General features: G+C 41.2%; 1 protein-coding gene across 2 annotated transcripts in view; it reads left to right on the top strand.

The window, feature by feature from the left end:
* The window catches only part of LOC118391032 (opioid-binding protein/cell adhesion molecule-like), a 403605-nt gene that overhangs the window by 136770 nt on the left and 252114 nt on the right, over window positions 1-14721 (top strand). Inside the window, exon 2 of one of the 2 annotated variants that reach the window (XM_035781967.2) lies at window positions 10259-10334. In XM_035781967.2, the coding sequence (XP_035637860.1) occupies window positions 10259-10334 (76 nt within the window). Of the gene's footprint in view, window positions 1-9623; window positions 10335-14721 lie in introns of those variants that run through there. The other variant, XM_035781966.2, reaches the window with a different exon arrangement.

The raw sequence follows: 14721 nt of genomic DNA, 5'->3' as shown, positions 1-14721 counted from the left end.
ATTCATCAATCCATGGAGCCTTAACAGTTCTATGTTTATCAATAATTGGAAGAAGCAATTTCATAAATTCATCAAGTGCAGCATCTGGCATCATTAATCACATCAGACCAACAAATATTTTTAACATAATCCACATAAGAGTCACAGCAAAGTATTATACACTATTTTAGGCCCAGCTGTTGGAACTTTGGCCTTCCTGGATATAGCCACTATATTGTGATCACTGCATCCAATGGGTATTGATACAGTTTTAGAACAAGGTTCTACAGCATTTGTAAAAATATGATCTATACATGTGGATGATCTTGTTCCTGTAGTGTTTGCAAACACCCTGGTAGGTTGATTAACAACCTGAACCAGATTACAGGCACTGGTTACAGTAAGAAGCTTCCTCTTGAGTGGACAGCTTGATGAAAACCAGTCAATATTCAGGTCCCCATGAATGTAGACCTCTCTGTTTCAATCACATACATTATCAAGCATTTCACACATATTATTTAGATACTGACTGTTAGCTTTTGATCCCTATAGCAACACCCAAAAATAAAATGCTTTAGATTTGCCAAGTGAACCTGTAACCACCACACTTCAATAACACTTGACATATGATCTTCTCTAAGCATTACAGGAATATGGCTCTGAATATAACCTTCAACACCATAGTACCCTCCAAGCTCATCATTAAGCTCGAGGCCCTGTGTCTGAACCCCACCCTGTGCAACTGGGACCTGGACTTCCTGACGGTCCGCCCCTAGGTGGTGAAGGTACGAAACAACACCTCCACTTCACTGATCCTCAATCAGGGGCCCCACAAGGGTGCATGCTTAGCCCCCTCCTGTACGTCCTGTTCACCCATGACTGCGTTGCCACATGCCTCCAACTCAATCATCAAGTTTGCAGACGACACAACAGTAGCGAGCCTGATTACGAATGATGACGAGGCAGGCTACAGGGAAGAGGTGAGGGCCTGGCAGAGTAGTGTCACAAAAATGACCTCTCCCTCAAAACTAAGGAGCTGATCATGGACTTCAGGAAACAGCAGAGGGAGCACGCCCATATCCACATCAATGGGACCGTAGTGGAGAAGCACCTCTTAATCAGGAGGCTGAAGAAATTCGAATTCGTCCTTAAGACCCTTACAAACTTTTACAGATGCACAATTGAGAGTATCTTGTCGGGCTGTATCACCGAGCTGGTACGGCAACTGCACCGCCCGCAATTGCAGGGCTCTCCAGAGGGTGGTGCGGTCTACCCAACACATCACCGGGGGCACAATCTCTGCCCTCCAGGACACCTACAGCACCCAATGTCACAGGAAGGCCAAAAAGATCATCAAGGACATAAACTACCCGAGCCACGACCTGTTCAACCCGCTATCATTTTGAAGGCGAGGTCAGTACAGGCGCATCAAAGCTGGGACCGAGAGACTGAAAAACAGCTTCTATCTCAAGGCCAACAGACTGTTAAATAGCCATCATGAGCCGGCTAGCCGGTTACTCAATCCTGCACCTTAGAGGCTGCTGCCCTATATGCATAGACATGGAATCACTGGCCACTTTAATAATGGAACACTAGTCACTTGAATATAGTTTACATACTGCTTTACTCATCTCATATGTATATACTGTGTTCCATTGTAAGGTAGTTTAGTCAATGCCACTCACCTCTTTTAACTAGGCAAGTCAGTTAAGAACAAATTCTTATTTACAATCACGGCCTACAAAAAGACAAAATGCCTCCTGCGGGGATGGGGGTTGGGATTAAAAATTTAAATAAATTAAATAAGAATATCGGACAAAACACAAATCACGACAAGAGAGACAACACTTCATAAAGAGAGACCTAAGATGACAACATGGCTTGTCAGCAACTCATGACAACACAGCATAATGACAACAACATGGTGGCAACACAACATGGCAGCAGCACAACATGGTAGCAGCACAAAACAGGGTACAAACATTGTTGGGCACAGACAACAGCACAAAGGGCAAGAAGGTAGAGACAACAATACATCACGCAAAGCAGCCACAGCTGTCATTATTAGTGTCCATGATTGAGTCTTTGAATGAAGAGATTGAGATAAAACTGTCTAGTTTGAGTGTTTTTTGGAGCTCGTTCCAGTCGCAAGCTGCAGCGAACTGAAAAGACGAGCGACATTACTTGTCCTAATATTCATATATTTCTTAATTCCATTCTTTTAATTTTAGATTTGTGTCTATTGTTGTGAACTGTTAGATACTACTGCACTGTTGGAGCTAGGAACACAAGCATATTGCTACACCTGCAATAAAATCAGCTAAATATGTGGCCAATAAAATATGATTTGATTTAAGAAGAAGGGAGCAGCTGCAGACCAGAAGACTGCTTCCAAGGCAGCACTGGTCCACAACTGCCTTGTCAGTCAGGTGAGTACTATTGGTTGGTACTGTATGTGCCTTTAGGTTCCTCTCCATGTGTATACTTTTGTACTGGCCTGTGTGGTATGGTCTTTCATATGTGTAGTAGTTTGTTGGAATTCAAAGTAATAGAATGCATCTAAGCCACAGATTTTTTTACTTCCTCCATTTTGTACTTGACCTTTATAGATGCAGACCTGAAGACATTCAAGCAGCACTTTGAGAGAGAGAGCAGGCATCCCAAGTCTCCAACGGTTCAGTACTGGTTGATGTACAGGCATTAGTGATCACACACTCTCAAACGGACCTACAGCCGTGGTAAGATTACTCCATCATTCACACACAGTAGACATAGTGTAAACGTCCATGTTGTCAACAAAATGCTGTCCTCAATGCTTATTAAGTTGTATTATGTATGGTTCAATTTGTTGAAATACTGTGATCACTTATTGTCTTTAATGTTGTGAGTCACAGACACACGGTGACCACGATTTGAATGCTACAACTGAGACGGAATGACGTCGAGGGACACACACTGAGACTCAAGAGAATTACTGGACATGAATCAGATGTTTGTGACATGGACCTAAAAGGGGTGTATAAGGACATCAGCACCCAATGTTATGTTGATTCTATGGCCAACTATCTCTCTAGCCACCCCTTATTCCGCAATATGCCTTTTATGACCCATGGTCCCTCAACTTCCATCACTTTGGAACACTCTGTCTTATCTCTATAAACCCACCCTGCCTTCACCTATTTTCCCTATGCTGCTTCCTTCACTTCTCCTGATTGAATAGCATTTAGACTCAGTAACAAGTTTAAAAGTGTTGTTGTGTACTGTTTCTGTAAAAAAAAATGTACCTGTGTGATGCTGTCCTGCTTATTCTGAGTGAATGCAGTGGTAAATGTACTGCTCACAATTGACAGCGGAGTTCAAGTGTGAATATAGCTGTGTTTATGCATGGCTTCCTTGTTTTGAATCTGTTAACTGTGTTTCTCATTCTGCTGGACTTGACCTGGTATTTTATTTTATTAAACTTACCGTATGCATCCAGTTGTTTCTCCATTTGTAACTCTCCCACCAAAAATCACAATATGCTGATGTTGTGTTGTTGGTTCTGGTCTATTTCCTGTAATGGAAAAGCAAAATAATCTGTGCGCCCTCGGATAGTAATTATAGTTCATATGGTGCTTTTCGATGTCCTAGGTTTGTGCCATTGATGAATAAATAATGTAATCTTTACTTCAAGTCAGATATTTATATGTTATGTTTGAAATGCATATGTATGCATTGTTTACTATTTAGATTGAATTAAAACAGTGTAATTGTTGGAGTTCAGGTTTTTCAAGTGATTGATGGGTGACTAGGTTCATCCTTGTCAAATAAATATGCTTGTTCATGAATGATTATGGATACATTCTGCAATGTGTTAATCTGGCTTTAAATCTGTAAAAGAAGATGTCAACAAGTTAGTTCTGAATTGCTTTAATACAGCAGTGCATTCTGACACCATGAATTGAAATAGATTTCAACTGGCTGAAGAAGGGGATCTGGTAAAATAAGAGGATTTTGCTTGTGGGCGGTGTTATAACCACGGTGGGCATGGGTTTGTGCAATGACTGTCAAGGACTGTCCGTGTCCACATTCAACAGAGAACACTTTGCCTGGGACCACATTCATAACTTCTAACCGACATCACTAAAGTGGGTTCATACTTTCATTTTAGTACATCATTTTGCTTTATTTGAACTAATGATAGCTAGCTACCAAGTGAATGGACCGGTTTTGCCAAAAGTAAACGATGTGTAACATCAAGTTTTGCAACAACATCAATGAATGCTGCTTTCAAGCCAATCTACTAAATTTAGACTACAGAAAGAAGTATATAAAACTGATCATGACTTAAAACTAATTTCACTGCATTTGTTTAGTCAACATGCAATAATAGATGTATACTATCAATCACTAAAATGAATTATTTGAGATTTAGATTGAACAAAATCAGATTAACTGACTCTAGGCTACCCTTTGAACTGCTGATTATATTGTGAAGGTTTCACAGTTAGCATCATTTTACAGATATTTTAAGCAATCTAAAAGTTGATGAAGTACTCTCTCTCTCTCCCAAAATTCCAATGTATTTTCGAGAAAAATAATTTGGTATCAGCGTTGCTGGCTTCATCAAACCCTTGTGCTTGGTCTTATATATTTGTTTGACGTCCTATACATGAGGCCAAATTTACCATATTATCCTGGAGACATACTTACAGACTCATTGTACATTATACAGTCCCTTTTTTTTGCGTGAGTGATATCTTTAAACTTTAAACAATTTGAAATTTGAAAACAAAATCATTGTTTAGCTGTTTTCAATTCTGTGGCTGCATGAAATATCAAACATAATGTGAATTCAGCAATGCGATTTGTTTAGTTAATCTTTGGCTCCTGTAACGGCTCTCTTCTATCTCCTCTGACGAAGAGGTAGAACAAGGATCGGACCAAAATGCAGCGTGATGATGATTCATGATATTTTAATGAAGGAAAACCTATACATACAGAAACTACAAAAATAACTAAATGAAATAATGAAAACCGAAACAGCCATATCTGGTGCAAACACAAAGACAGGAACAATCACCCACAAAACACTCACAGAATATGGCTGCCTAAATATGGTTCCCAATCAGAGACAACGATAATCACCTGACTCTGATTGAGAACCGCCTCAGGCAGCCATAGACTACGTAGACACCCCACAAAACCCCAAGACAAAAACACACACCACAATAACCCATGTCACACCCTGGCCTGACCAAATAAATAAAGAAAACACAAAATACTAAGACCAAGGCGTGACAGCTCCCTGATGAAACGGTAGCATCCATTACGAGACAAACTACAGGAAATGTATTTAACTACAGATGGTTATTTAATTTGAGAGGCTCAGCAATGTTAGGATTTTGAAAATTGTGTAGTGTACACCCGACATTAGCCAACCTAGAACGCTGTGTTGAATAGATTCCACAATTCAGACTTAAAAGAGTGCTTGGCTCATTCTCAACACTGTGTGCACCCATATACACTCTGAAATCTATGCCCACTGTGATGTATAGCACCGCCACTGGGAGAAATGGCATGAAAAGGGTGTGTCCCAATATTGTCTAGGTAGGTAGCTAGGTAACTTGGTTCATTGCAAACAATTTGCTTAGCATTCATGGAACATTGAAAATATTTGACTGCATTGAGTGCATAAATAAGCCAACCAATATTATTTAAATAAATGATGGAACAGTAAATGAAATTGTTCAACATATCTTTTGTTTTGGGTCAAGGTAGCTAGCTTGCCAGCTGACAGCAAAGGTGTCAGCTAGAGATAAAGTGCAGGAGCTTGCAGGGATTTGTAGTCTTGCATGATGTCTACTTTGATGCTAATTAAGATTTTCAAATCTGAGAGTAAATAGAGACAAATATATTGACAAAAGTCACCTTGTGTGAGAGAGATTTACACAGTTACCCAAACGTCACAACCTACACGAAACACAGGAAAAAGGAATGATGAAAAAAACGATTGGAACCATGTCCGTGTTTGAACGGTTTTATTGTTATTATGGCGAGTCCATTGTGGGGCTCTTTAATGATGGGGCATGGCAGCTTTGATACCACAAAAAGTGTGTGAAGTGTGTTAGCATCACACAGAGGCAAAATAATCCTACTACTGTAAATACTATGATTTAAAATGGTCAGGACAAAGTTTGTCTCCAACTGCAGAGAAGAGCAATTCATGTTGGCCAGTACTGTCAAGACAGTAATTTTCCCATCTTTTTATCTGCAAAGAGTCTTCTTTTCAAACTTTTTCTAACATGCTACAAGTAGACAAAATGTTTCAAACAGAAACGTCTCCTACGGGAAGCCTTCGAGGCCAACCTGCCAATTTTCTCATCTCACACAAACTTTCGCTTTCATAACTTTTTTGGGGGTGGGTCATATTTCTGACAATGTCATGATAAGAAATCCCTTCTCAATAAATACATTACCTTAACACATAGACCAGGTATGCAAACATCCCTTTAATAAATCTGATGTTCATCTGCAAGCTTAGTATGGCCACAGCAAGTGTACGGTAAATAACATTGTGTAGTCTTACTCGTTCATCATCAACATTTCTACAATGCCTTCAGGCCTAGCATGGCGTGCTACATGCGGTTACCATGGGAGTTTGTTTCTGCTGATTATGAGAAACAACATGAACCTCTAAGCAACTTAAGGTAGAAGATGCCCCAAAACCAGCAAAAGAAAAGGTTGAGGGTCAAGGCTTTTATCATGAGTGTGGGCTCTGCTTGTCAGTGTGGTCCGATATAGGGCCATTATATTGGCCTAGAATGGTCATTCATTATTAATAGTCTCTGCCGATTGCCTGAGCTGGCCAAAACTGCAATGTCTTCTCTTGAATTTGGACAATTATCCATACGAAATTATTCTTCATCTCTTTTGAAATATTTTACAATTGAAGCATATTTTTGCTCACTTTGCCATTCCAAATGTTATCAGTGGTTGATTCCATCCATCCCGAGATTATAGTTTCATTTGAGTAACATTTTGATGGAAATTACATCTAAAATGCATTCACCTTCAAGGGAGTGGAATCCATCCTAGGATGACAGCTGAGTTTCCACCCAACTAAGCATAATCACAGATGAGGAAAAACAACATTTACTGTTGCACAAGAAGTACTGTGTGCAGGCCCTTTCAGGGTGAAAGAACACCACCATTCTCTCTGTCCCTGGACTTCTTAGGAATAAATAAGTACTTTCATTTGCTATAGTGCTCACCAGGCCGTGTACCCACCAATGTGCTGATATCTTTCATGCTTTGCCTACTGTCAAAATAAATCTAGACTGCATAGCTTGGAAAAATTGCTAGAGCCTTCAAAAAGTACCGCTTTGTTACTGAGCCTTCAAAAGTTACATATGCACACAAATGTTTATTTTCAAACATTTTGAAAATTAACAAGCTGCCAAAAAATCATGTTTCTTGCATGTTTAGTCTAAATTACAGCAAATTCTTAAATGATGCCATATTCAGAGTTGAGCTCAAGGTCAAGGCCTTCATTGACTGGGCTCAGTATCAATGATACTCTAGTTAGCATGCATGTCATTTCCTCCTAGGGAAGTCATATAAAGGTCAGATGAGCCATGCCTGCCTAATGCAAGGTATCAGCATATCTATGTTGAATATCTCTCCAGGGAACTGAGTGAATAGAGCTATTGATAATTCAGAAAGAAGATGACTGCACATTCAATTAATTGAAGGGCACCATATGCTTAAATAATTTCCTCTGGATTACACACTCTTACTGTGACAAAAGACTCTTTAAAAGTACTGTAAAGTTTCCTAAATATACCTGTGAATTTACTCCTAACCCCCAGGTAATTGAAATGGTAGACTCAGCCATATAGTTAAAAATGTAATGTTCCATCGCCCTATATATTGTAGCTTAAAGGCCCACTATGCAATTCGAAAAAGAGTAAAACCACAACCCTGCCATTTGGTTTGCTATAAAGTTGAGGGATGTGGAACGTCCTTATATTTTGGGTTATGGTGGGGTTAGACAGTTGCCTAAAGCTCATGGCATGGGGTATGTATAAGTTATATTTGTATATACTGTATAATTAATTTACATTATCCAGAATGTCTGTAAATATCACAGAGTAGGCATTTTAATTAAGATGAGGCTGTTCAAGCTAATAAACAGCTCTGATGTTATAGTAAGTCTATCATACACAACATGTTGTCATCCTAATCAGCTGGGGGTGTTTTGGAAACAAGTGTTTCACCGAGACGTTCCCCCCTACCTAGCAACCCCACGTTAATTAAGAACACATATCTTAGATTTGCTGAGGTCAGCATGAGGGGTTTTAATTAAAAAGCCATTGAGTTCGATGTGGACGTCGTGCAAGCAGACCATGCTCAGGTTGCATCACTGTCTAGATAGAGTTTTAATTAACTCTTATCTTAGCCCAATTTCTTCGGATGGGGTCATCATCATACTTCGCCCACTAACAACCTTATAATAAATTGAACACCGCCTCAGTAAATCCAAGGGACTGTGTGCATGTCAAAACAAACAGTGACCCCTATATCTCTGGCTCCGTCTGCCAAATCAACCCTCATGCATACAAACATGCATATTTCCGTGGATGAAATTAGAAGGGCAATGCTTTGGGTGTGTTAATATGTGATCTGGGATGGAATAACATGCTTATAATAACATTGCGAACTTCTCCTAGCGCAGTGATGTGCACTGCATACCCTAGTTCAGGGCTCTCCAATCCTGTTCCTGGAGAGCTACCCCCCTGTAGGTTTTCGCTCTAACGTCAGTTGTAACTAACTTGATTCAGTTTATCAACCAGCTAAATATTAGAATCAGGTGCGCTAGATTAGGGTTGGAGGGAAAACCTACAGGTCATCAGCTCTCCGGGAATAGGGTTACTTGTAGCCAAGACCCTGAGGACACATAAGTGCTTATGATAATGCTATGGAACGATGTTTGGGCAGAGCTATTCAACAACCAGCTCATGCCGTACATTGCAAAAACCTATGCATGGTACCTACTGCAGGTATAGGTCAAATGTATTTACTCACAAACTTCACTGGGACCAAACATTGTGTCATTTCAACATTGACAGTATGTCTAGGGCTACAAATATACATTTCAGGAATGAGCTGCACACACTAAACAAAATCTCTTTCCGATACTATTTAAGCATTAAATGTACACAACGTTTTATATGTATTTGAAAATAAATTATGAAATATATCTCCAAATACATGCCCCCCCCATCTCACACACACACGCATGTGCAAACAGTCACACACACACACACACAATAGTATAGCCTTCCACTTATACTATTCAGTAGAGCATAGATCATTATTGATATGTTAAAGTGAGTACATGTCAGTTGATTAGCTAAGCGTTCCCAATACAGTATTCAAATAATTGACTGCATTATGTTAATGATTTAGGCAACCCGATTGGCCTATTAATTGTGGTGGTTATTGCCATTATAACGCAGAATAGTATATATAGAAGTATATACACAGCCTATAGATTTATCAATACAAATCGCTTGCTTGATCATCCACTGGGGTGGTAAAAATAGCGGGAGTAGGGATGCTGCGCAGATGGTACACAGTTGTATAACGCGCGCCCGAGAGCACTGACTCGCCTGCGCAAGGCACACACTCATTATGAAGGAGTGATTTCACTTGATTCCGCGGAGCTGGCTGTCTGGTGGATTTAGTTTATGTAGTCTACTTGACAAATAAGAATACACACCTGATTTCAGAGCATACTTGTTTTACGAGTCACTGCAGTGTTGTGCTGTAGGCTATCGGCAGAACTACCCAAGTGGAGACTTTGCTGATGCATCTTTGCGCGATCATCCATCTCTTGGCGAGTACAAATAACATACACAGAGCAGGGGAGACAGTCTAGCCTACATCAGCTTTCCGAAAAAACACATCGCCTGTTGTAGCTGCTGGACATTTCTTGGAGATATCCAAGAGTACTGGAGCCGCAGATATTGCCTACTTTATTATATTGAACGATAACACGCCACATTCTCACCTTCTATTTGAGGCAAAGAAATAGAGGTCGACCACCACAACAGCATATTGAGTGGAGTCGAATTGCTGTGGCGGTACCTACTTTGCACCGAGCAAGGAATATTTGACATTCAAGTTTCCGTGGAAGTTGAGCAGTGACGGAAAATGGGCATTTGTGGTTATTTTGTGGCGCCTTGGAAATGCCTTATTGTCATCGGTCTAAGACTGCTATTCCTTGTACCTGCAGGAGTGCCAGCGAGGAGCGGGGATTCTTTTTCAAAGGACAACATCACTGTCAGACAAGGGGACAGCGCCGTCTTAAAGTAAGTGATTTAATGTATACCTTATTGGCTTGTTGAATCGTGCCATATTGCGTGGTGGTCTATAGTTAGTCAAAGTGTTTTTGAATTCATTACGGAGTCGTCTTTATATCCACAAATGTACGTTGCAAGCGTGATGTTTAGGTATGTGATAGTGTTATTATTTGTAAGAGATTTAAAAAATAACTACCTCATATATTCATCTCAAGCAAGTTTAATTGTCCTTCCATGTTATTGATTCGGGTTAAGGTATTTTTAAGGATGTTGTGGGCTGCTGGGATACTCGTATCTATGTGGGGGTGGGGATGGGGTCGTTAGCTGATCTTAATGCAATGTTATATTGTATATTGAACAGGGCAAACATTTGGATTATTCAGGATGGAATACATTTGACTATTCCCTTATTTGTAACCACACAAAATATATATATATATGAGAGCGAGAGAGAGAGGAGAGAGAGAGAGAGAGAGAGACAGAAGAGAGAGAGAGAGAGAAGAGAGAGAGAGAGAGAGAGAGAGAGAGAGAGAGAGAGAGAGAGAGAGAGAGAGAGAGAGAGAGAGAGAGAGAGAGAGAGAGAGAGAGAGAGAGAGAGAGAGAGAGAGAGAGAGAGAGAGAGAGAGAGACCCCCAAGTGGCTCAGTTGGTAGAGCATGGTGTTTGCAACACCAGCATAGTGGGTTCAACTCCCATGGGGACCAGTATGAAAATGTATACACTCAGAGAGAGAGTGTCACTCTGGTTATGAGTGTCAGCTAAATCACAAAAATTAGAGAGGGAAAACAAGGTGATCAAATTCTATCTGAATCTCCCAAATCATGTAAGACTAAATTCAGAGGAGTAGAGCTGTCAAACTCTGTATTCATGCCTGGGGTGACTGAAGGGAAAGTGGCTCTTATGTGGGTCGAGAGTTTTAAGTTCCTTGGTGTCCACATCACCAACAAACTACCATGGTCTAAACACACCAAGAAGGTTGTGAGGAGGGCACAACAACACCGTTTCCCCCTTAGGAGACTAAAAGATTTGGCATGGGTCCTCAGATCCTCAAAACGTCATACAGCTGCACCATCGAGAGCTTCCTGACCGGTTGCATCACTGCCTGGTATAGCAACTGCTCAGCATCTGATCGTAAGGCACTACAGAGGGTTGTACGTATGCCACCCACGCCCCCTTCATTTTTACACGGCTGCTTCTCGCTATTTATTATCTATGCATAGTCTCTTTACAAATTACCTCGACTCCTGTATATTACCCCCTGTATATAGCCTCATCATTGATATGTACATTTATTGTACCACTTTTTGATTGACAAGATTTTTATTTACTATTTCTTGAACTGCATTGTTGGTTAAGGGCTTGTAAGTAAGCATGTCATGGTAAACGCCTGTTGTAGTCGGCGCATGTGACAAATACAATTTGATTTGATTTAAATCATAAACATTTAGATACAATCTTAATACCATCTACACATTTCTGTATGCAGGTAAATTCTGATTTACAGATGGCACAGATGCTGTACCCTTGGTGTCTGCTATTTGGAGTGGGGCAAAAAAGTATTTAGTCAGTCACCAATTGTGCAAGTTCTCCCACTTAAAAAGATGAGAGAGGCCTGTAATTTTCATCATAGGTACACTTAAACTATGACAGACAAAATGAGGGGAAAAAAATCCAGAAAATCACATTGTAGGATTTTTAATGAATTTATTTGCAAATTATGGTGGAAAAAAAGTATTTGGTCAATAACAAAAGTTTATCTCAATACTTTGTTATATACCCTTTGTTGGCAATGACAGAGGTCAAACGTTTTCTGTAAGTCTTCACAAGGTTTTCACACACTGTTGCTGGTATTTTGGCCCATTCCTCCATGCAGATCTCCTCTAGAGCAGTGATGTTTTGGGGCTGTTGCTGGGCAACACTGACTTTCAACTCCCTCCAAAGATTTTCTATGGGGTTGAGATCTGGAGACTGGCTAGGCCACTCCAGGACCTTGAAATGCTTCTTGCGAAGCCACTCCTTCGTTGCCCGGGCGGTGTGTTTGGGATCATTGTCATGCTGAAAGACCCAGCCACGCTTCAATGCCCTTGCTGATGGGAGGAGGTTTTCACTCAAAATCTCACGATACATGGCCCCATTCATTCTTTCCTTTACACGGATCAGTCGTCCTGGTCCCTTTGCAGAAAAACAGCCCCAAAGCATGATGTTTCCACCCCCATGCTTCACAGTAGGTATGGTGTTCTTTGGATGCAACTCTGCATTCTTTGTCCTCCACACACGACAAGTTGAGTTTTTACCAAAAAGTTATATTTTGGTTTAATCTGACCATATGACATTCTCCCAATCTTCTTCTGGATCATCCAAATGCTTTCTAGCAAACTTCAGACGGGCCTGGACATGTACTGGCTTAAGCAGGGGGACACATCTGGCACTGCAGGATTTGAGTCCCTGGCGGCGTAGTGTGTTACTGATGGTAGGCTTTGTTACTTTGGTCCCAGCTCTCTGCAGGTCATTCACTAGGTCCCCCTGTGTGGTTCTGGGATTTTTGCTCACCGTTCTTGTGATCATTTTGACCCCATGGGCTGAGATCTTGCGTGGAGTCCCAGATCGAGGTAGATTATCAGTGGTCTTGTATGTCTTCCATTTCCTAATAATTGCTCCCACAGTTCTTCAAACCAAGCTGCTTATCTACTGCAGATTCAGTCTTCCCAGCCTGGTGCAGGTCTACAATTTTGTTTCTGGTGTCCTTTGACAGCTCTTTGGTCTTGGTCATAGTGGATTTTGGAGTGTGACTGTTTGAGGTTGTGGACAGGTGCCTTTTATACTGATAACAAGTTCAAACAGGTGCCATTAATACAGGTAACGAGTGGAGGACAGAGGAGCTTCTTAAAGAAGAAGTTACAGGTCTGTGAGAGCCAGAAATCTTGCTTGTTTGTAGGTGACCAAATACTTATTTTCCACCATAATTTGCAAATAAATTCATAAAAAATCCTACAATGTGATTTTCTGGATTTTCTTTCTCATTTTGTCTGTCATAGTTGAAGTGTACCTATGATGAAAATTACAGGCCTCTCTCATCTTTTTAAGTGGGAGAACTTGCACAATTGGTGGCTGACTAAATACTTTTTTGCCCCACTGTATAAGCCATCACATTTAATCTGAATCTACAGTATTTACATTTGGACTGTGCCTAGAATTTGTTTATCCCAAGAATATGCAATTAGGGAGCGTAACCTGTCAAAATGCTAAGAATGAATCCCATGTTGCTGCCAAACAACATTAGGTTGGGCCTCCTGAGTGACACAGCGGTCTAAGGCACTGCAGTGCTTGAGGCGTCACTACAGATCCAGATCCAGGCGTCACTACAGATCCTGGGCTGTGTCGCAGCCGGCCTCGACCAGAAGACCCATGAGGCGGCGGACAATTGGCCCAGCGTTTTCTGGATTAGGGGAAGGTTTTGCCAGCCAGGATGTCCTTGACCCATCGTGCTCTAGCGACTCTTGTAGCAGGTCGGGCGAATGCACACTGGCACCAGTTGTACAGTGTTTCCTCCGACACATTGGTACAGATGGCTTCCGGGTTAAGCGAGCAGTGTGTCAAGAAGCAGTGCGGCTTGGCAGGGTTGTATTTTTGAGAATGCATGGCTATCGACCTTACCTCTCCCGAGTCCGTACGGGACTTGAAGCGATGGGACAAGACTAACTACCCAATTGGATATGACAAAATTGGGGATACAAAGGGGTAAAAAATAAAAGCATTGTCTTCCATTTTTGCATCAAAACATTTCAAACCCTTTTCAGTTTGCTTCTGCTGTACTATTGGGCTGTTGACAAGCACATTATTGTGGTACTATAAAATAACCAACATGATCTTATGATTTTCCTTCGAACTGTTTTGACGTATTCATTCTGCGTTGTTACAGGGTTAATTCTGCATGGTTACAGGGTTAAACCCAGAGAGTCTATATCCACGCCCCCGTCAGTTCAAGCGAGAGATATCTTTTTGCATTGGAAGCGTCTTAATCCACTGCATCTGCCAATGTCACACTTCCACATCTGTGGTGAAAGGTGACAGAGCTGCAGTGTTTGTCAGACCATGAGACATCCCGAAAATCGGCCTTCTCGCAAAATCGGCTGTAGCGTAGTGGTCTGGCCTAAGTTTTGCTCTACGACCCCCTCAAGCCTCTTGCGACTCATCTGAAGTCGGTACAGCCGATCTGCCAACTTCTGTCTGTAGCATCCGAACAGTTTGGGCTACACACTAACATGACCCCTCGGTGGAAGGTGGAGACTCTCATGAACACATAGGCCTCACAAGACTCGTCTGAAGGTCCCCCGGTACCAGTTGAGAAAACATATGGAGTCTGTTTAGTGACAAAAAATAAGGGGTTAAATCCATGT

The sequence above is a fragment of the Oncorhynchus keta genome, chromosome 12 (genome assembly GCF_023373465.1).
Source record: "Oncorhynchus keta strain PuntledgeMale-10-30-2019 chromosome 12, Oket_V2, whole genome shotgun sequence".
NCBI classification, from domain to species: Eukaryota; Metazoa; Chordata; class Actinopteri; order Salmoniformes; family Salmonidae; genus Oncorhynchus; species Oncorhynchus keta.
Note: the sequence above shows the minus strand (reverse complement) of the source record. Positions and strands in the feature narration are given on the sequence as shown.